The sequence below is a fragment of the Candoia aspera genome, chromosome 1, assembly GCF_035149785.1.
Source record: "Candoia aspera isolate rCanAsp1 chromosome 1, rCanAsp1.hap2, whole genome shotgun sequence".
Lineage (NCBI taxonomy): Eukaryota > Metazoa > Chordata > Lepidosauria > Squamata > Boidae > Candoia > Candoia aspera.
This window is the reverse complement of record NC_086153.1, coordinates 306,118,663-306,142,146: the sequence shown is the minus strand read 5'-3', so window position 1 is coordinate 306,142,146 and position 23,484 is coordinate 306,118,663. Positions and strand designations below refer to the sequence as shown.

Below are 23,484 nucleotides of genomic sequence, written 5' to 3'. Positions count from 1 at the left end.
GGACCTAAGCATCACATATTAGCAATATGGGTTTCTATTCATAAATGACACAGAGATTACTAACCATTACTTTTTGGAGGGGCCATTATTTTATGGAGTATAACTGCTTCACCTTTATAGCCTTCAGAGACCAATAAATGCCCCAAAATAGAAAGTGCAGCCCTGCCTGAAAAAAAATTGCCTATTATCTGCATAAATGACAATGAATCCTGCAAAGGAGAAGAATCCCTAACTGTGAATAAGGCTCTGTTCAGATCTTCTGCTAAGATTAAAAGTGAGAGTACTTTTTAAGCTTGTTTTCTGAGTTTAGATCAAGGAGGAATGTTCAACAGAATCTAAGTTGAATGAGAAAGATTGCATTATGTTCCTGTTGATACCTTACCCTCAACCATTTCATAATCTCCAGCAGGAAATGAACACATGAAAGTTATAGATGACATCACTGCTGAAATTCAGGCAGGTCTGCTGCAAGTAAGGATGACTGTTCAAAGGCCAACATGATCTAAGTTAAGAGGTTGGACTAGGGCTGGGGAGACTTAGGTTCAAGTCCATTATCAACCATTATCAACCAACTACTGGCTGATTTTCACCCAATCACTATTGCATAGACAAAACTATTTTTTGTAGGGGAAAAATGGGGGATTGAGTGCTATATTCCACTTTGACCTGAAGAAAAGTGGAATATAAATCTAAAATCTAAATATCTAGTATTTGGTGTTAGGAATGTTTTCAGTTCTTCTCAGAAATGTATTCAAGCAAAAGTTTGTTGCATCTTTTACTCTTTATGGGTGCTTTTTTGATATGTATTTTTTATTTCACGTTTTTGCTAATTTTGTTATTTTAAACCAGGTCCCACAAATACAGTTTTTGTTAAAGTCTAGACCCAAACTGAAAAACAAAAGTACTGTCAGTCTCATCCCAAGGCAAGAGATCTAAAAATCAGCAATTTAGCAATGAAATTTCAATAGAAAACACAATCATTGCAGAAGGAGCTCGTAATAGGAGTTGTCTCTAGGACCATGTGTATATACTTTGGAAGTGTCAGTACAAAACGGGGAATTCCACCTCCTTTAAAAATACATGATTCCGGAGGAAGTGGAAATTGACAATAAGGAAGTGTTGTAGATTTATGAAATCTTTCCTTTTAGGAAAGAAACTCTGGCTACCCTACCTGCTATTACCTCCTCTTTATGTTGATTAGGTTTTCCTAAGAAATATTATGGACTACAATTTAGTTATTCTGTTATTTAGTTTGACTTTTTTAAAAGGAAGGTTTAGTAAGAATTGTAGCTTAATGAGACAGCCCATGCTTTGCACATAGGAAGCTCAAGGTTTAGTCCTTGGTATTTCCAGATAGGGCTGAAGAGGACTCGTTCCTATAATACTAGAAAGCCACTGCTGATCACTCTAAACAACATTACGCTTGCGTGGCTAATAGACTTGGTACAAGGCAAACTTACTATGTAATTGAAAAAGAATTTCCAAGTACTCCAAGATCATTGTACATAATATTCAATAATCTAAATCACTTCAGCATCTTTTTTATTGTGAGAAAAATTACGTCTGGCAGAACGTATTATAATCTCATATTTCAGATGAGTTGATGAGCCCCAAGGCTGCAGGCACCAGCACACCCAGTGAAATTGCAGCTTAGATGAAATCTGAACCCAGGAATTTATTCATAACTTTTCCTCAAATGCACTGCACTGATTTTACTTAAAGCAAATGAGAATGTATATACTCAGGAATGAATACATTCTCCATATGAAAGCAATATTAGAACACTGGGATTGAGCTGGATGAACTAAATTCCTTCTAGAATTCCTTCTAGTCCTGTATTTTGAATTTTTTACAGAAGTTTGCATGTTTTTCTTCTACCATTCCCCTGACCTCCCTTAGGTAGGGGATGATGTCACTGAGTTATCTGTGTGAAAATTAAAGAAAAGCAGACTGTCTGTACACAGAGCTGAGTTGGCCCTGGAGCAATCTTAAGGTGTTGGCTGCCCCTCTACTCCAGGGGTAAGGAATATGAGGCCATCCAGATGTTTGCTAAACTGCTACTCTCAGCATCTTTCACCAAAGGTCATGCTGGCTAGTGTCAACAGAAGTTGTAGAACAGCAACACATGTTTCTCCTTGGGTAGAACTCTAATGTGGATGTAGTCAACTCAGGACATGTCTGAGTAATACTGTATCTCTTCTTATGCCCCACTAGCAATATTCCAAATAGTAAAAATCCTTCCTAACCATTTCTTTCCTTCAATTATAGGAGTCTAAATTTGTCAAAATGTGATTAGCCAGTTGACATATCCTCTGTGTGAAGCTGCCTTTGAAAACAACTTGGTAGCTACCCCGAATTAGTGACAATGAGAAGTCAGCATAGACATATTATATCCATGCTTGGGGCAACTGCCATTGGTTGTCCGGAGCCCAATTCAATATACAAAAACACCAAATTAGCCTTTCCTATCCACACAGTTTGGGACTACAGCTTCTAGCATTTCCAGACAGCATGGCATGAGAACACTGTAATCCTCTCAAATTTTCAAGGCACCTTGTGAGGGATGGCTGCACTGAATAGGGTGGATCAGGATAAATTCAGCCCATGTTATTCCTTCTGCACAGAGTATCTTACTTCATCTGTTTTTAATTGATTTTTTAAAAAATCTGTCTAAAAATCCATTTTTGTCCCCCACATAAGGAGCTTTTCTATATAACTTCCCCTAATGTGTATAATTGTAAAAAGAAACCTCTGTTGTTTCTTTCTTTTTATGTAACTAGCAATGTTGTAAGGTCAGTCAGAAAGATCCATTTTTTCAGATCCATATCTAGCAATAAATGTGCGGAGGAGGTTGGTACAGGTTTCTGACTACAGATAGACAGTCCAGTGCCCTTCAGTCCTGCCATCTATCCACCAATAAACAATGAACAAAGTGAAGCAACAAACATACCTAATATCTACAATTTAGAATTTCTTTAGGTAAGGCACAAGCAAAGACACAAACAGAATGTTGTGCTAAAGCAGTGCTTCTCAACCTTGGCAACTTTAAGATGTGTGGACTTCAGCTCCCAGAATTCCTCAGCCAGCATGCTACCTAGGGAATTCTGGGAGTTGAAGTCCATGTATCTTAAAGTTACCAAGTTGAGAAATCCCGTGCTAAAGTATTCCTTAAACATTATCAGAAAAGAAAACAAAAGAGAACTCAGATTTGCATTAAAGCATATTAATGCAGTTGAGAATAGTAGCAGAACTAAATTCTTCTTACTTTCTCTGTCCCCTGTCTGATTACTTACAGTTGGTAGGAACGTTCAAAGTTCCTGCTCTCCCCTTTAATGGCTTTTTAAACCAGAGCTGGATCGGTTAAAGAAGAGGATCCCTTCAAATAGAAGCTGGTCCTCAACAGTCTTTCACACATTTCTGTAAAGGAAAATGCACCATGGAAGTACCTAAAGCAGTTCCATAATGGGCAGAAGGAACAGATCATGGCAGCCTGGAATGTATTTCTCTTGCAGAAAGCAGGGCATCATATAACAAAGTCAAACATAAGGGATCTGTATTTGTAGCTGTATGTTTTCAACACAACTTACCTATCCCCAAACCAGAGATGGTTTCTAGTTCTGTAGCACTATTGGCTTCCAATATTGCTTGTGGCAATCTTAGCGTGAACGGAAGCAGATCTCTACAGAGTAAAAAAAAACAAAACAAAGCAAAAGAAAGAGAGAGGGATAATATGAGAAAGGAACACAATGCATGCTGAGTGTGGGTCAGTAGATTACCAGCATCTCTGAGTTTGTTGGTTTCCTATTTATTTGTTTTGATGCTGCCTGACTCAAAACAACTCTGGGTTGCTGAGTTGCTGGATTGTGAGCAATAGTACATTGGTTGCAAGGCGGTCTCTAGATTTGAGGTTTTAGTTAGCACAGAAGAATGTGGGCATGCTTGAGATAAAACCAGGCTTTGATTTGCTTGTGTGTTTTAGAGATTTGTATGGGAATGATAACAACATAGTGAAGAGTGGAATTGAGACAAATGCTATCAGTGTTAGTAAGCAAGAAAAAAAAATGATAAAAAAAAGATTGTAACACTGAAAAAGAATAAGCTGCTGGTATAGAAGCTGTGCCTGGAGAAATGTGAAAATACGAGGGTCATTTGCTGATGGAGTGGCTGTGGGACTTGTTTAACATGCGCCAAGACTGCATCAGTATCTGCTGATTGGAAGAAAGCCCCTTTTGCTCCCTTGTTCAAAGGGAAAGGTAGCAAAATTGAATGGAAGAATTACAGGGGGATAGGTTTCTTAATTGTGCTTATGAAGGTGTTTGGCAGGTTTCTGTGTGAAAGGGTGTAAAAGGCAAAGGAGATGACAATTGCCAAAATTTGGGAAGTATATTGCAACTTTAATGGATATGCAGACCAGATTTTGGTTCCTCAGCAGTCATTTAGAAATGTATGAATGTGGGAAAGAAAATTTAATGTATTTCTGTTAGAGGATGCATATGATAAAGTGAATAGACCTGAATTTTTGGGGAATGTTTTGCATGAATATGGTGTTGGTGGTTGGTTGCTGAATTTCATAAGAGGATTTCATATGACGGAAATAAAATCAGTGGAATGTTCAGCGACTAACATTCAGGAGTGAGTCAGAAAAGAATGCGTGATGTTCCTTTATTTGTTCAGTGTATTTATGAATAAATGTATAAGAAGGATGACTCAACGGCAACTACAACTACAGCAACAACAATCATGATTTAAGAGGATGGGGATGTGTATTCAGAAGATGCTGTGTTCTGCCCAAATGATTTGCAGGACATGTTAGTTATATGATTATATGATATGCTAAGCAGTATGGATTTGAAATTTAATATATCAAAGACCACAGTAGTTGGCTTGACAGGAAAAATTGAGTGAATAATTATAAATTATACATATATAGGAGAAGCTAGAGAAAGTAGATTAATTTTTGTACATTTATAGAACATTTTTACTGAAGATGGAAAAAAGGTGGAAAAATTTAAAATATGCAGAAAGTGGTAGAAAAACATAAAGCTGAATATCATCGGTTCCAAGAAACGACTTTTATCAAAAGAAATGAAAACAAAAGTATGTAAGAGCATGTTTCTGCCGCTTTCATTATGTTATAGGAAAGTGAGAGCTGAATGTGTCAGGAGAAATATAAAAATAAGCTGAGTGTGGTAGGAATGGGCTACTTGTGGGGTGTAGGTGGTCACAGAGATAGGGTGATGATGACAAATGATTGAGTGCTGAATAAAAGTGGATGGAAAACAAAACTGAGAGACCAGTATGAAACAGGTACGTTGTGGTGGTCTGGTTACACAGAGAGATTAACTGAGGAACAAATCATAACCTGAATAAATGAAGGAAGAGTAAAAGGATCAAGAGGAAGGGGAAGAATGATAAAATCATGGTTAACTGGAGCCAATGAGATTCTCAAAAGGGGAAATAAGCAGCTTAAAGAACAAAAGGCAGTGAATCAATTCATATACAGATGTAATGGAAACAAGCATATTTTGCCAGGACAGAAGGGTGTGAAGAGGTATACTGAATGCTCTTGGTATAAACTGGTTTTAGCTGTTCCCTTATTTTTGTCCTATCCCCTTAATTTTTTTGGATTACTATTTCTTATTTCTTTTATGTGCATTGCATAATGTTGTTTACCCCAAAAAGGAGGAGCGTGAAGGCTATGTATAATGAACATAGAAGTAAGACCATGGTTGGTCTGGCAAAAAAAGAAGAATTTTTCATTAATTTTTTTTCTTGTCATAAACACAGCACTTAGAGTCTTTCCACACTGCTCTATTGCAGCCCTGAGTTGGCATGAAACTTGCTAGTCCCATTGTTGATCCATATTCTGTCTCTATTGCTTCTCTTCTCAGTTACTACCAGTCCCTGATTCACTCCAAGGCAATGGATGTCAAAGCTTACCATATTTATGCACCCTGAGTATGACCTTAGACATAGTCAGAATTATAGGAAAACACAACTTTAACAGAGGCAGAACTAAGGATGACTTAAGCCTTTCTCATTCACAGGCTGTGAATGAATTGAAGGCAACATAATGGGAACTTAGCAGAAAACAGATGTTGCCAGGGTACATTTCTGCCATAATTAGATATTACTTTTGAAAGGTCCTAATTCAGGATTCCCACTTGTGACAATTGCCATTTCCATATTAGGGATTTATAACAGCTTATAGCATCAACCTACCATTGCTGTGCCAATATAACATGAAGAAGACAGAATATAACCACAAGAATGGTTGGTGATATTAAAAGACTATAAATCAGGAATGGTGAAATGCCCATATTGTCTTCTAGAGTTATCCAACCATTATTGTGCTGATATAATAGTAATGAGGACAGGCTTTGGATGGTTGGGGAAGACCATAAATGCATTAATGGGGAAATGACCTCTGAAGTACATGCTTTTCATAAGAAGTCACTGAGTGTAATCAATAGTGTCAACCTATTGCACTCCAGATGTATTGGGGCTGCAACTCCCAGAATTCTCATCCAGTATGGCCAAAGAGTACAGACTGACACTATCATTGACCACCCATCCACACAGAGAGCATCCAGCAACCTGCTATTCACACTGGAAAGTTATCTCATTTTAAATAGCACAAGATGCAGACATAGAGGCCTTAGCCACCAGATGGATGAAAGTGCAACATGGACATTTATAATATGCTGCTTGGCTTGGAACCCCTCCCAAACTATGTGGAATTCTGGACTTGTGCTCTGTGTTCCAACAGAGTGCCTATACGTACATGTCTTTTCAGGAGATTAGGGACACAAGTTAGATTTGACTATTACAAAGGGCCACGCAGCAAAAATATTTGAGGCCACCAATGAAGCTTCTTTGTTCTTATTCCCACACTGAGGTCATTCTTTTAAAAAACAGCTTGGAACAAGTTTCAGTTAATATATGCTAATAGAGCTTAGCTGAAACTTCTCTACATTAAAGGAAGTCATTGTTTGTCATACGATTGGCACAAGGGTTAAACAAACTGCTTGCCTTGGCAGATCTTAAAAACGCTAAGAGCTGAACTTACCACAGACATCCACCCACCCATTCCACTTTGCTAATACTTGTCTTACATTAACCCAAGTCATCCACATTAAGTTTTCTTTAGCAAGTGCTCCCATTTAAGGCAATCTTACTTACCACATGTTTTCAGAGGACCATTAGCATATTTATTTATTTCCAGCAGTCACTTAATTATATGCAGTTTTATTTCCAGCAGTCACTTAATTATATGCAGTATTTTACTTTATTATTTTTAAAAAAATCATAAAAGATTGCATCTCCCTTCTACTGAATGTATATACAAAATTGCTAGTCAACAACCATTTGAGGGTTACTGAAATAAAAGAGATCCTTTCTGCTATGCAAAAATGGAGAGTATTTAGGATCAGGGTCTCTGACAGTCATACTAGAATACCGTTCATGAACAAATCAAAAGAGTTCTGTCCAAATGACCTATTATGAGGAACATGTTCATGGTCTCTCCAATTCCATTTACGAAAGTGAACCTGATGATCAGATGAACATCAGCAACATCTGAATAGCCAGAACATTGCCAGAACATCTGAAGGAGGCATCTCTTCTTACCTCTTTTGTTCACACAATAATAGGGCTGGCTCTGGGGTCATAAAATATCTCTTCCTCATGTCTCCCTAATAATGTTGAGAGACAAAGAAGACTTGAGACATAATATTTTCATAACCAAGATTGTCTCAAAGCGTGAGGTAACCTTGGGTAGTGCCAAGAGGTCAAAAATTGTTTATTGTTTCCCTCTGATTCTTTGTAGCATTATTTAGACTTCATGTATTCAAGACGTATGCCATTATAATGCAAAGCAGGTGATGGGGAGAAACAAAGAGGGTACAAGGGGACTTTCTATAAAGGAGAGATCTATTCCACCTGCAGAATTGCTCTGAGTGGATAGAATGTAATGGACTGGATTCACATTACTTATTGCAGATAAGGGTGCCCATTCTGAGTGCTCCTTCAAATAAAATACTTCCTATAAATAGAACGATGTCATCCCAAACTTGTCTGATTGCTTGGTTAGGGTTTTTTTTCCCCCAAGTTAACCAAGAAAGCATTACTAAAGGCAATTCCTTCCCACCACCCTGCCCATAGCCTGAAATAGCCCTCTACAAACTCTGCACTTTCTTATTCTGTTTTCCTGTGCAAATTATGCCTGCTGCAATGTTATAGACTATGTTATCCTTACACTCTTCTAATATGTGAGAATGGAATTTTTTCTTAGGCATGTGGGCAACCCCAGGGAACAAGGTATTCCAAGCAGACAAGCAAGTGGACAGGCAGCTTCTCCATCACTCTTCCCTCCCTTGTTCAAACTGCTATGAGTTGAGGGAGTGCGCTCTCCATTCTTCCTCAACCAGCCTCTTAAAGACTATTTTTTGCAGGTTAGTCATTTTCACAAGCATATTTGCAAGGCCACATGGCACCATGTCTGGAAAACATTCATCCAACTTACCTACTGACACAGTAGAATGCCACCAGTTTGAAGATGTCTTCAAACACAAGCAGAGATCCTTCCAGGTACAATACTGATGAGAAATAAGAAAAGTATTCAGGGACTGCTCTTGCAAAATCAGAGACAGGTGCATGATGGACGCATTCTGAAATGGTCACTTCAGCAGGAGAAATGCCAAAAATGGGGTGATCTGTCTCATTTCATTAAAATAAAATGTAAAGTGACAGACAACACTTTGTCATTTGCCACAAATACTTTGCCGTGAAGTTAAAATGACCATTTATGGGGTAGAATCAAAATAGCCCACCCTGTTCTATTCCATTTCCTATCGATTTGCTTAAAACCTCTATCTCAAAGCAAGGATTTTACCCCACTGCTGAAATCTGACTTCACACAGAAATGAAGTTGCGAATCCTGAACAATGATTATGCCTCAGTTTATATGATTAAAGAGAACAAAACATTCGACAATGAAAAGAAAAAGAATAGCTGTAGCAAAATAGTCCCATAGTTGGCAGAAAGCAAAAACTTACTTCGTCTGGAAAACAACTGCTATAACTCCCATTATGCCCAGTTGAAAAGAAAAACTAGGAAATTCTCTAGAGTGAAGAGATAATATAATTATGGAATGACTGGGGATGACAATCTGAAAATTTGAAGACACCTAAATGAGGACCTTTAAAGATAAAGCAAAGTTTCCCTTGAGTGAAGACTTACTATATGTGGTTACTATATGGCCAGTCTATGTTGTTTTTTTGGCAACAGTATGGAAATGGTTTGCCACTGCCTAGTTTTGTTTTTTAATTGCCCAGTCTGGTCTAAGCCCTAGGATTTACTGGAGGTTTTCTGTCCAAGAACTAACCACTCGGGTTGTGCAGTGACCCCAATTTGAAGGGGGAATTGTGATTCAGGTATTTGTAGGCATGCACATAGCACTTGTCAGCACCTCCTTAAATGAACTTGCTTTTTCTTGGAATCATATACAAGCCCAGAAAGGATGCAGCTCTTTAAGGAGTTGCTAACAGGTACTATGGGCATGCCCACACATGCTCTGAATCACCTTTTCCCCTTAGAGTCTGAATCACTGCATAGCCATTCCAAAGAGGGCTGACTCAGCTGAGCTTTTCTAAGATTAGTCAAGGTTATAACAGGAGTGTCTGCAGAGGGAGGGAGGGAAGGAAGGATTCCTTGTTAAACTTGATTTAAAGTTTTAACTTAGGGGTGTGTCTGCAGGGCGGGGGGAAATTCAAGATGGTGGCCACAACCATGCAACCACAGATCTGTCCTATTTTATGTATGAGACATAAAACTCCTTTCTCATGATTTTTTGACTATTTTGAATTACAGTTTTATTTCACCAGTCCTTCGACCTAACTAAGTTTTATTGCTGTCCATCTTCAGTGAGAGTTAATTTGTGTGTGTGTATGATTCACATCTCTTGATTGATTGATTGATTGATTATGTGCCATCAAGCCATTGCTTTCATAATTCTAACATAATTCTAATTACCCCATCAGAGACTTTTGAGTTGGAAAAGCTATAGAACCTGCAAAATAAACAGATAAATAAATAATGAAAATTATTTGTTTTGTTATATTTTTTCGAAATATGCATTTTATATTTGAGTCAGGTTACAACAGAATGGTGTGTAGGAGGAGAGGCACAGGAGGAGCCTAGAAAAGACAGCATCTTGCGGTCAGACCCACGACGTTCCTGCTGGAGTATCATGATTGTTGGGTGTTTTTGCTGCTGGCTAGTGACATGAGGAAGAGGGAGAGCAGCAAAACTGGAGGAATCAACCCTTTGCTTTGCTTTTTTCATGTTTTATACACATAATCAGGAGTGAACCATTAAGAACAGAGGCAATACTGGCCCAGGCAAAGTAGTTTTTTGCCAACTCATGGATGGATTGATAGTGCTTCAACTCAGCATGTTGGAAAGGCCCTAAAGTCAAGAGTCCTCAACTCTGCAGTGCTGTGACCTCCTAAAATAATAAATTAACCCAGCCATGAATAAAACTATTGATTTCACTGGGGTTAAGATTGGAGTGAGTGAGTATATTCATATATGCAGTCCTCCCCCCAATAAATTGCTCATGAACTCCAGGAGGGTCCCAATCAAGAATATGAGAGCTCTGTCCTAAGTGAATGGGCTTGAGGTCTGGACAGTATTAGCCCAAGGATGGTAATCCCCTGCATCAAAAGTCTCAAGGACTAGCCCCCAGTAAAGGACATCTAAAATATGCTTGTATTAGTCCTCAACTTATGACCATTTGTTTAGTGACTGTTCGAAGTTATGATGGCACTGAAAAAAGTGACCTGCAACTGGTCCTCGCACTTATGACCATCACAGCATCCCCACAGTCACATGATCAAACTTTGGGTGCTTGGCAACCAGCACGTATTTATGATGGTTGCAGCATCACAGGGTCATGTGATCACCATTTTCAACCTTCCCAGCTGGCTTCCAACAAGCAAAATCAATGGGGAAGCTGGATTTGCTTAACAACCCTGTGATTCACTTAACAATCGCATGATCTGCTTAACAACTGTGGCAAAAAGGTCATAAAATAGGGTACAGTCACATGATGCCTCACTTAACAACCACATCACTTAGTGATCAAAGTTCTGGTCCCAATTGTGATTGTAAGTCAAGGACTACCTGTACCTAATGCAAAGTAATCTTAAACAAATGTGCATACAGTCTCTTCCAGTCCACCTTCATGCTTCCTCCCCCACCAGCTTAAGAACATTATAGGCTGCAGATCTGGGAGAGGACCTACACTTCCATCATGTTTAACTCACTCTCCCATATCGGTTGGTTTTTGATTGGGGAGGGCCCTTAAATTCCATCCTGAATAAGTGTTCTTGTAAAGCTATATGTGACCATTTAGACCCGGTATCACGAAAGCTACTGCATGAGCTTTATTTTCACATATACAGTATTCTGACAAACATGAATTCTCTAAAACACCCACACACCCTACATGCAAGACAAATAAAGTGCCTTGTTCCAAAGAATACAGAAGAGAAAAGAGGAAATGGTGTCACTTTGCTAGAAGCAGGCTTTTTCAGGAAGTTCAGCCTGACAGGAAGGGGATTCAGCTTTATAATGGAAATTTGTAATGCATGCTGGCTGTCTCAAGCTGTGCCTCAAGTCGCCAGGGTGGAGCTAACATCAACCCTATTATACCTTAAATCATAAACTAACTCTGACCAGGACACGGAAATGACCTTAATCCAGGAAGACCAGTCACCCTGTCAATGGCAAATCTGACCTGGCCGTTTCCTCCCATCGTCCCCACCTCCCACTGCATGCCATTCTATAATCTCCATTGTACCCTCACAGTCCTTAAGAAGGTGAAACAAACACAAATAGATTGCAGGGCTTGATTTAGGGACACACAACCCCCAGAGCAGTCTGAGCGGTTAAACTCAAGGCTTGGTGTTGACCAGACCCATCAGCTCAAAAGTGTATCCAGTACAGAAGACACAGGCTATCTCTTGCCTGAGTCCCCATAATTCGTGCGGGCCAAAAAACACTTTTCTACCAGGGACTAGTCCTGAAATGTATTCCTCCTACTTTCAAGAACTCCAGCACTTTTAAAAATCTCTCTGTACCACTCAGACTTAATATTTTCATCCCCCCACCCCGAAATAACACAAAGCACAGTGCTACTAGAGGCACATCCGCTCACCGTGCTGCTTAGGGCTGGTCCTGTGATGTAGAACAGAGATAGGTGGTTAACCCAAATCACATAATGACCTTCACGGTGGAGAAGGGATTTAAGTCCAAAGACTCCAAATCAGTGTTCATTTCCTGACACAGGATTTTGGCTCCAATAACATGATATGAGTCCAAGTTGCTACAAATATTCTCAGGAATGTTTCTCTGGAACTGTACTTCATTCTTGGTTGTATAATTCTATATAGTCTGCTCTTTTTTATACTAGCCTAACTTTAATACTTTTATTTGTAAAAGTACACCAATCTAAACCGAATAATAGTTCAGCTCAATAAAACCCTTTTGCCTTTCACATTTAATCTACTTATCATACTTTCTGAAAACTGTTAAAGCAACAATCTCTGCTAAAGCAATGCTCCTCTTTCAAAAAATGACTTGAACTGTAGGAAATCTATTAGACTGTCAGAGACATCCTTGCCTCCCTCAGAAAATACAAATAAGAGAGCATTTATTTTCTAGTTACCTAGAACTTGCTAGTAGGTGGGCAACTTACCCAAAATGTGGAAGGACACCAGAGGCACAACCCTGAGCTTGCTCCAAAGTGCTGTGGTCACAGTTACTAAATATGGAGAACTGACAGAGCTATCTTTGGCACATTACTGGAGCTAAAAATAAAACTAGTGACCATGATTGGAAAACACCATCTCCAAGGCTCCACTCTGTTTGTCTGAGAGGCATTGCCTTGGCATTGTAAGGGATTGAGTTTGAAAACCTGCAGTTGTTCTCACGCTACTTCTACAGGCTGTTTGATACTCTGCTGTTGCTGGAAAAAAATTCTGTCCTCTGACCATACCAAACTTTGCAGGGAGGAGTGATTGAACAACCAGAAGGTAGACTCAGTTGTCCTCAGGCTGCTGTCTCCAGAAAAGGCAACCTGGCACTCATTCTGGGAACAGATTAGGAAGAAATCTCATGTACTGTAGGCCAGTATTTGTACTCACTTGTATACTACCCAGTTACAACAGTTACAACATGTTAGAAAAAAGTAAATATAAAAGCACCATTAAAATATTTTTAAAAAGCAGAGAAGAGAATTAAAACCTTCTTAGAGAACAGCACAACAGAGCTATAATAATCACTAAAAAGTATAAAATCACAGTAAAGAATAAAAAAAACAGTTACATTCTAACACCAAAATGGTTCCTAAAATACCTGAGAAATAAAGACAAAGACTTCACTTGTTGCCCAAATGTTCATAATGTTAGCACCAAATGAGCCTTTTGGGGGAGGTTGCACTGCCTCCAACAAGGCCCTTTCTCTGATAGTCACCAGCCTTTCCTCATTAGGTAGGGACATCTAAGAAGAGGCGCATGTGAAGTTCTTACATACCTAGTAGTTAAATATGGCTGCAGTTATACCAATTGCAAGACTCTGAGAGAAATCTTGCAGTAGACCTCATTGCTGGGCTGGAGATGGAGTTCCCTATGCTATAACGCTTGGGCATTTCAACACCCACATCTTAGGGGTGAGGTCCGGTGCCGCTTAGGAATTCATGGTTTCCATGCCAACCACACATTGTTCCAGATTATGTCAACCCCTGGTTATGTATTAAAACTAACAGTTTAACTCAGAGCAAATGGTGTGTGAATCTGAAAACGGGGGACATTACCATTAGTCTTTTGCTATGCTCAAATTGATTACTTTCTGGTCAAGCTGCACATTACTGTTGTCCTAGGACTGTTGTCCCACCACTGCAGGAGTGGTAGATGCCAAATGTATCCTGATGGCTTCCTGGAAGCACCTGAGGATTTTCCTAGAGATCTAGAGGGCCACACCCCCATGCACCTAGTTGCCTGCTAAAATAAACATGGGATACCAGAGGGCTCAACTGTTTTCTCATTGCTCTTTAATATCTACATGAAGCCCCTGGGAGGGGACATCTGTTTTGCAGTGTGAATGTGTGTGTGTAAGAGAGAGATTGATTGATTGATTATTGGTATATTAATGATACTCAACTCTACATTGCCATCCCAGACCAGACGTGCTGTGGAAGTCCTAGTTCTCGAAGCTTTGAGAGTCTGGATCAGTAGAAATAACCTATGTCTCAATCCCAGCAAGAAGGAGTGACTGTCCAGAACCATTCTGGTTCCATGACTGTTCCAGTGTTAGTTTTGGACAGATTTGTTCTCCCCCTAAAAGAGCTAGAATTTGTGGCCAGGGAGTCTTTGCTCAGCTGTGTGTCAGTTTTGGACCACCTGGACTAGGATGTACTGGTAACTGGGACCCACAACCTTGTACTCATCTAGATTATTGTAATATGCTCTGCATGGGGCTGCCATTGAAAATTATTCAGAAGCTACCATTGAACCATTCAGTTGGTACAAAACTCAACTCAGTGGCCAGGTTATTAGCAGGTAACAGTTGTTATATAAGTATTACATCTATTCTCCAGTCACTGCCTTGGTTACTAATAAGCTTCTGAGTCCAATTCAAAGTGCTGTTTTTGACCTTTAAAGGCCTATAGGGTTTGGCTTCAGGTTACCTTAGGAATCATCTTTTCCAGGGGGAATCTGCCCAATCCCTGTGAGCATGCAGAGAGGGATGCTCAGGGTCCCATCCCCATGTGAATACAAGGGTGTATGGGCCTATAGGCATAGCCCATACAACCTTCCCTATTGTCGTCCCATTGCTATGGGACCTTGCTCCGAGAGATGTGCTTGTTACCCTTCCTGTTAGCCTTCTGCAAGCTAGTTAAGATGGTCTTGTCTAAGTGGATATTCAGGGATTAGATGTCACTTACTGGTTGTGTGGGCATCTATCTGTATTTGGATGGGTAAATCTGTTTGATTTTTTTTATTTTACATTTTGAATAAACCATCAAAACAGGATGCAAAATCAGTAGATTGCAATGAGGCTTGGAAAACTATTTTCCCCAGAATGTGTGCTTCTGTGCTTTTTTCTGGCAAAGATAAACATGATGGGAGGAGGATCCAACTGGTGGGGCATGCACAGCTTTGCATATGGCAGTGCCCTGCATATCATATTGTCACCATTCCCACAGTTGAGACCTGTTTCATTTTTTCCCAACAGCAATCGCAAAGGATGAGAGATCAGTCAGAGGAAAGAGCAGAATTAAAAATTTTAAAAAATCAAGCTTTAGGTGTGAGATAAAACTGGCTGAGATACCAGGAAGGAGTTGAGCCATAAATTGCAGGCTGTTCTCCAAAGGGATTTATCCCAGGTCTTCTCATGGCAGGGATGCCAGCAGCCCAATCCACCAGGGCTGTAGGAGGCCATAGATGTAGGAGATTGCAGATTTGAACACAGATGAATAAACTTCACAGGTTCCCTCTGCTACTTGGGCAGGAATGTGCCTTAACGTCAGAAGTCTTTCACTCCCTACAGTGCATGGCTTGGCTCCACCAGATCAGAATCTCATATACAGTATACGTGATCTTATTTATTGTCTGGACCTGCCTTCCAACCCAGTATCCCAGTATTCTGATCCTCCTCCTCCAATCTGTCCTCTTTCTAAAACTCTGTCATTCATTCTGAGCTGTGTCTGATGATGGGTGTTCTTCACTCCACTCACAAGCCTTCAGAGAATGGTCTGAAGTGACTTTGATACTGTTACATCTTGGAAAATAACTGGGATGATTCCATAAAGGGTCATCAGTCATTGCTTTTCCTCTTTACATAATATGCAGAGTTGCAACTGAGAATCTACACTTCAAGGGCCTACAACCTGCAGGAAGTACATAAAGGAATAACCAAGGGAGGGCAACAGAATCAGTGACAAACTAGGGGGGAAAGTGGAAGTCCCCAAGGGGTGCCTAGGATCTGTTAAGGTGATGAACACTCACATTAGATAAAGTTCTCAAAAATTAGCATGTGCCCAATATTTGATGGGAGACTACCTGGAACACAGCCATCAGTCAGCTTGCTTGGGGACCACCTGTATTTCACTCCACCTGTCCTCATTCTACTTGGCTGCATCAGAAGAGTTGAGCTAGTGATGAGATCTGGTTGGAACCAGCAAATATTTGATTCCTTTGGACCCAGAGCTGCATCTGGCTACACCCATTTCTCCAGCTGCAGCAAAAGGAGATGTTCAGTCATCAGGCTGAGATCACTACCATTTGGTTCCAGCCTCCCAGAATGATCTCATATGCAGGCTGCATAATGGCTGATCCTAACAGAAAGATTCAAAGATAGGATACAAATGTAACTTCAAGGGTCAATTCTGCTATGATCCCATGTTGCAATTAGTTTAGAAGACATTTCATGAAATATTTAAAGTATGCTGGATTTGGGAGATTAATTATGTTTTGCAAGAAATACTGAATTACAGTGCATTTCCAGATCTACAGAAATAAGCTGAAGCAAAACTGTCTGCTCAGTTGAAAGAATAAAGCTGTCTTTTCTAAGCCTCTGTCTTGTTTTTCCCCTTCCATTCCCTCATTAGTTTCCATATGAATAATGCAGAGATGAAACAATAATGTCATAACTCTGTGATTGTTCAAGCTAATTTAACACTCTCTGAATCATGATATGCCATCGAGCCCATGAATATTCCCCAGGTATTTCCATGGTTCTTGCACATGTCAGTGCAAGCTGTTCTGAGAAATGTACACACTTCTTTTTTAGATCTTTCCAAAAGTAGCATCTTGGCAAACATGATGGTTTGCAATGCTGCTTATTAGAAAATGAGATCAAGTGTGCTGAGGTGCATTGAATAAAATGTAACTCTCACTTTATTTCATTTTTTTTTCAGGAACAGGAGGATGTGAAGTTCAAATTGCTAAATGCTATGGAAGCATGTGTAGATACATCTTCACACACACACACACACACACACACGCATACACACACACACACTTAAAATGTTTGGCCTCTTTGGCACAACTCATTACCCTTGAGAATATGGTTTCTGAGGTTAAAATATAGTACTTACAACTGCTGTGAAGAATATCAGAAGCCACTTCTTTGTATCTTTTTTCTTTCTTTTCTATTTTTCTTCAACATTTTTTTCCTTTTCTTGCACATTTTGCTTTCTCTTTGCTTTTATTTATTTATTTATTTATTTGATTTCTATAGCTGCCCACTCTCAGCGAGTGACTCTGGGCGGCTTACAACAATAAAGATTACTTTCTTTTTCTTTTTTCATCCTAACTCTGTATTAGTTTGTATTAGTTTTTAATCTTCTTTTTTAAAAGTTTAAATAAAAATCATATTAAAAAGAGAGAATGTGGCTTTTGAGAATATCTAGGACAAAAAAATTAATCTACAAGAGGCCATTGTGGGCCAAGCTACAGAGAACAGTATTCTGAATGTTTTAGTACTCTGGAGTAGCCATTAGCATTTGAATTCACTTAATAACCTTATTACCAGGAACTGGGAACAGCATACTACAGTGGCATCTCTAATGAAAGGTGGCATGGAAAATTGCCAGAGAGATGTGGCAATTAAGAAGGGACACACATCCCATTTCAAAAATCAAGGAAGGAAAATGTCGTCTCCCTTTATAAGCAAGCAGGTGAAACTGGTGTAAGGTAGTATGTAATACAGTATTCCTGGTTCACATTCTGCCTTTTTCACAAACTTTTCTATTTCAAACTTCAGTCTTATTCAGGGAGGCAATGCTTTTGTGGAATTCCCTACCAAGAGATACCAACAGCCATTCACTAGTTTAGATAGTGTCACAAAAGGAACAAGTAAAATTACATAGATTTTCTAATATCCATAATAGGAAAACTGGAACCTTCATGAACAGAGGTAGTATAACTCATAATATTAAGTGTAAAACACCTAGGAAGACCACCATATTCATATGTATCTTGAGAATGCAAATAGGATCCTGGTCTGCTGCTGCTGCTCCAAGCTAAAGTGGCCATATGTCTAACTTTACTGCATTCTATTTTAAGGGCTGTCTTAAAACTTTAACCATCTGAGTTGGTTAAAGATTAAAAACTGAAAGAAAAGAGAGCAACATTCTTGAAATTAACCAATCAAAGCGAATATTTGTAGCTCAGGGTTGAACTGTGGAGTTCTTGGTGCTCTCTGAGCCTTGTTGTTGCAGACATTTCATTGCTAGACTAGGCAACATCTAGAAATATCTGCAAGAAAACAAGGCTCAGAAAGCACCAAGGACTCCACAATTCTTGAAATTGCCGCTCAAGAGTTAACACCTGGACAACAAATTGAGTAGGTACAACCGGTTACCTAGCCACAATCTTCTACACTATGACAAAAGCGAGTCAAGTCATCTGATTACAATCTCTCCCATATGGTGAAATGTATTATATTTTCATTTCAGTCATAATAACTCTAAAGTTCCATTTTTGTTGATCAAAATTTCTTTTGCTGATGGATAAACTTCCACCCACTAGAAACAGACAGTGGACTGGATGGAGTTTTTCTGATTCACCAGAATCTGGCAACAGCTCCTATTATTACTACCAGATGCCATTTTATCTAATATTTTAGGCCAGCACCTGGTTTTCAGTATTGGTCAATCAAATATTCTAAGTGGTCCATAAACACAGCATGAAAGCAAGACCTTTTCTTTAGTGTAGGTCTCCAGCATCTGAGATTGAGCAATATACTACTCCTGAACCTACAATATCCATTTAGCTATCATGGCTAATAACTTCTGATGGCCCTATCTTCTCTGAATTTGTCTAATTCCATTTTAAAATAATCTTGCTAAAAATCACCAAGCAGCAATCTCTTTCTCCCTCAAAAGACAGCACTCCTGAGAAGATTCACCTCACCTCAGACCTACTTTTCAGAGATAGAAACATATTCAAGAAAAAGCCCCAGAATCTGAAGTTCATTGCAAACAGAGATGCAGACAAATCTAAATTTATGTATTGAGACAGATCACCGTGCAGATATACTGTGGATGAATATGTGGAATATGTTTCAAGAAGGGAGATAAACTTACATGATTTTTCTTCTTTTATCTTGTATTCTAGAATATCACAACCCTCTTCCTGGGCTGGAAAATGAACTAACAGAAATAGATTTTTCAGGGTCTCATTTTTCCGAACCATAAATATCTAAACAGAGGGAAAAGCGTACATGAGATTATATGAGAATGGAAAAATATTTTGTCATTCAAAAATAATCATATCTGAACTGTAAAAAGAATGCATAATTTAATTACATCCTTACCAAATTACAGCTTCACAAGACCATATTCTTCTTATGATCAGCCTAATACTGAAAGAGCTCCTTGGGTTGTTTTTGAATCAAGTTTGGTGTGTTGGTTTTAACATTTAAAGCAGTAATTTGTACCCCCCTGAATTGTAAGAACTGGATATGTCAGAAGAAACAGTTGAATGAAAGGACTCAGGAGGAACATAAAGTAAGTTGAGTCAGTGTGTGGTAATACAATAAGAGATTGGGTGAATGGATTCTGAATGGATGGATTCTGAATGAACATGGATTGAATACAAATGTGAGAGACAAGTATGAAAGAAGGATGTTGAGATGGTGTTCACATATAGAGAGAGTGAATAAGGATTGAATAGCAAAATGAGAAAAAGGAGAATATGGATTGAGAAGAACAGGAAAACCAAGGGAATTATGATTGGATAAAGTTAATGAAACCTGAAAAAAAAAGTGAGAAGGTTGAAGAACAAAAGGCAATGTATGAAGCATTCTATGGATGTGGTGGAAGCAAAGCTGCTTTGCCAGGATTACTCCCTTTCTGCATTTTGCATTAACTTTGCTTCCCCTGAAAGGAAACTGTATAATGGGCAAGCATTTGACTGATGGCTTGATTGTTGAATTTACAGCCACACACTCCTGGTGAGTTTATGTATATATGTTTGTATAACTTAACCACTAGGGGACTTTGGTCATTGTAGAGCATACTGTACAGCACTTGTTCAGTAAGATCAGTGTGGATTCCCAGCTTTTCTGTCATCTGCTAAGTTTAACTGCAAATGCATTTAGCCTCACAACAATCTGCAATCCATTCTGGATTCTCAAATGGTAGGTGAGCCCAGCTGAGGGGTAAATGTTTGTGGGAAGTCATTTGTAGGAGAAAAACATTAGTTGCAGGAAAGGCAGGACTGGACGTAACAAGAATGCCTGCTCCCAATGGTTTCTGCATGCCCAAATGGATAATAACAATCCCTCTAGCAGTGTTTTCCTCTAGGTCCCCTCTCTTAATAAATATCATCTACAGGGGTCCCCAGGGGGAGTCCTTATCAATCACTGCCCCAGGGATAACATCTCCCCATAACATCTCCCCATTGAAAATCTGACTTGCCCCAACTCTGCTGGGATTTAGGAAAGCAATTAAAACCTGCGTATTTCAGCAAGCCTTTGAGGGAAAGATCAATTGTGTGGGAGTATTGATTATACCGGTCGTTATGGTTTCAAGTAAGTTGTCATTATCTTTGTTAAAATTAATGATTATTATTTTTAATTGTTTTAATCCCATTTACATATACTTGAATTGTAAACTGCTCTGAGTTGGTCAATATCTGGAGTGGCATGTAAGCTTACTAGAATGAATGCATGAATGCATGCATCTCAGTTTTGCTGTGAAAGTTCTGTGTTTTTCAGAGACTGCCCAGGTGCTGGGTACATTCCCCCAACCCAGGAAAATGTCTCTGGGTCCAGGAGTTCATCCTGTTCGGCTGGTAGTAATAGCATGAGCAGCAGCAGGAAGCTTGGGTTGTGCTAGCAGCAGCAGCAGCAGCAGTGACATGTATAAGCCACAGTAAAGGTAAAGGTAAAGGTTTCCCTTGACGTAAAGTCCAGTCGTGTCCGACTCTAGGGGGCGGTGCTCATCTCCGTTTCTAAGCCTTGGAGCCGGCGTTGTCCGTAAGGACCCGTCCGTGGTCATGTGGCCAGCATGACTCACGGAACGCCGTTACCTTCCCGCCGAAGCGGTACCAATTAATCTACTCACATTTGCATGTTTTCGAACTGCTTGGTGTGCAGGAGCTGGGACGAGCAACGGGAGCTCACCCCGCCGCGCGGTTTCGAACCGCCGACCTTCCGATCGACAGCTCAGCTAAGCCACAGTGCAGGCCTGCAATTTCCAGGTCTGCTGCATATTGTGGGCATGTGAGTATATGCTGTCATCTAGTGACCATCTGGATTTTTCCAGTCCAGATACAGGAGCCTTCACTAGAGTACTTGTTTGAGGCAGGCAGCAATAGCCATAGAAATGGCATCAGGTTATTGGATTCTTTTCATAGTGCCTGGGTTTTTCATTAATCCAGTGTGAGGGAACCTCCTAATGGAATGTGAGATGGAAAAGAAGACCGATTCCTTTCTACGTTTCCTGAATGATAGATAGGAGGGTCTATTGCTTCTCGGCCATTGATTAACTTGCTTTGACCCAGAAATAATTTTGTCCAAAATGTGAGTGCAAATAGGAAACAGGAAAGGTTTGGAAGTACAGAAAGCTGCTTTGTTTTTAAGAACCTTTTCCACACATTAAATTTCAAGTTTGTTTCTTTGTTTATGGCAAATGTTGTCCAGGACTCCTAGGAAATGGAGTGATGAATTAACATTAACAAATATATACATTTTTACAAATTAATACGCCCCAGTTTTTATTCTTGAAAATCTAATTGCCCTTACAAGGGGCTAAATGCCTCTTTCTCTGTCCTCACTTTCCCTATAAATGGTCCCCTGGCCCCCCTTTATTTTGGTAGGGTTAGCTGAAGTAATAGATAATGCCTACCTTGACTTTTTTCTCTTTCTGTGGGCATCTAATTAGAGCTTAGTATGACAAATTATGTTAGCTTGTGCTTAAAATAGAAAATGAAGCCCTTATAGCCGACTTTTTGCCCTGGGCCAAATAGAATGTCAAGGGCTTTCAAAAATGCACCAATTATAGACTGCTGCTCTTGTTACAAAAAGTGGGAAGGGTGAATCTATGCAAAGTTAGCAATGCTAATGATACAGTGAGTATGTAATAGCAAAAAATAATATCTTGATAAAAGGAAATGAAAATTATTCAGTAGGTGGCAATGCAGAATTATCACAGGGTGAGGTATTTGCATGGAAGCAAACTTTCACGCAAGTTCCTGATTCTACTGAAATCAAATCCCCAAGGACAATTTTCCCACTGTATCCACTCACTATAACAATAAGAGAAACTTCCATGTAATTATAATTATGGGTTTATCCATAGCTAAAGTAACATTTTCATTGTCATGTTAAGGAGCAAACGTATCAGTGCTTTCCTAATTGTGTTGTTCTTAAAACATGGTTCATTATTGTTAACATGTTGTTTTCAAGAGATGCTACATCTTCAGTCCTGCACTGAATTTAATTTCTGAAGCACAGCACAGCACTATCAGATAAAGCAAGAGAGAAAACCGAATGTCTGCTGATGTACATGTTTGTTCCAATGCCAAGACCATGAGATAGCCTTAGAAGACTTTCTATCTATCTTGTTGATTGGTGGGGCCCAGGAAGAGAGCCTTCTCTGCCATGCCCCCCCTCTGCCATGGAACACTCTTCCCCCAGAGGTGAGGCAGGCCCCCACTCTCCTGGCCTTCTGGAAAGGGGGGAAGACCTGGCTCTGCCACCTCGCTTGGGGTGGGAGGGGGGTAATCAACCCTGGGGGTGGTTACCGCCCTAAAGAGGCCCCCATGAATGTATGCATTTAATTTAAGAACTTTTAATATCACCATCTTGGATTTTATATTTATATTTAAGAGGTACGGTTTTTATTGTATTTTAATCTGGATTTAGTTTTTGTCATGAGTAAGGATGGTGAGCAGGGGGCTCCCATCCAGACTGTTAAGTGCATGCGTAGCACTGAGGAATTGGGCAGCCATTCAAAGAGACACAGATCAGGACCGCCTTAACCTTTGGGGTTTATATGTCTGGGTTTTTCCCACGCTTCTTCAGTTTGTTAGGATTCCTGTTACGTACAAGCAATAAAACATTACAGACCAGTTCCTTGTCTCAGCGTGTTTCCTGGCTGTTAGGACAGTTTTACTTTTATTGTAAACTGCCCAGAATCCCTCTGTTGAGGGAGATGGGCAGTGACAAAATTTGAAATATACAGTTAATAAATAAATAAATCTTGCTTGCTCAAAAAGCACCCTGTGAAACCTCAGTCACATCTTATTTTCAGGCAGAGGCACCTGCAGGATCCATCATCATCAAAATGATGAAGACGGTTCCACCACTGCAATACAAGCCCTGCCCCTTTTTACACGGAAGTGACATCACGGTGCACATACAAAAGCAGAGCTGGCATCAGGTTTTGTCATTTGCCCTCCAGTTCCTACC

At 39.7% G+C, this 23,484-nt stretch overlaps 1 protein-coding gene across 1 annotated transcript in view; it reads right to left on the bottom strand.

The window, feature by feature from the left end:
* RIN3 (Ras and Rab interactor 3) overlaps positions 1-23,484 on the bottom strand; it is a 100,861-nt gene that overhangs the window by 27,080 nt on the left and 50,297 nt on the right. Inside the window, exons 3-5 of the mRNA XM_063290252.1 lie at positions 19,154-19,268; positions 8,525-8,597; positions 3,588-3,679 (exon numbers count right to left, since the gene is read on the bottom strand). Coding sequence (XP_063146322.1) covers positions 3,588-3,679; positions 8,525-8,597; positions 19,154-19,268 — 280 coding nt within the window. The remainder of the gene's footprint in view (positions 1-3,587; positions 3,680-8,524; positions 8,598-19,153; positions 19,269-23,484) is intronic.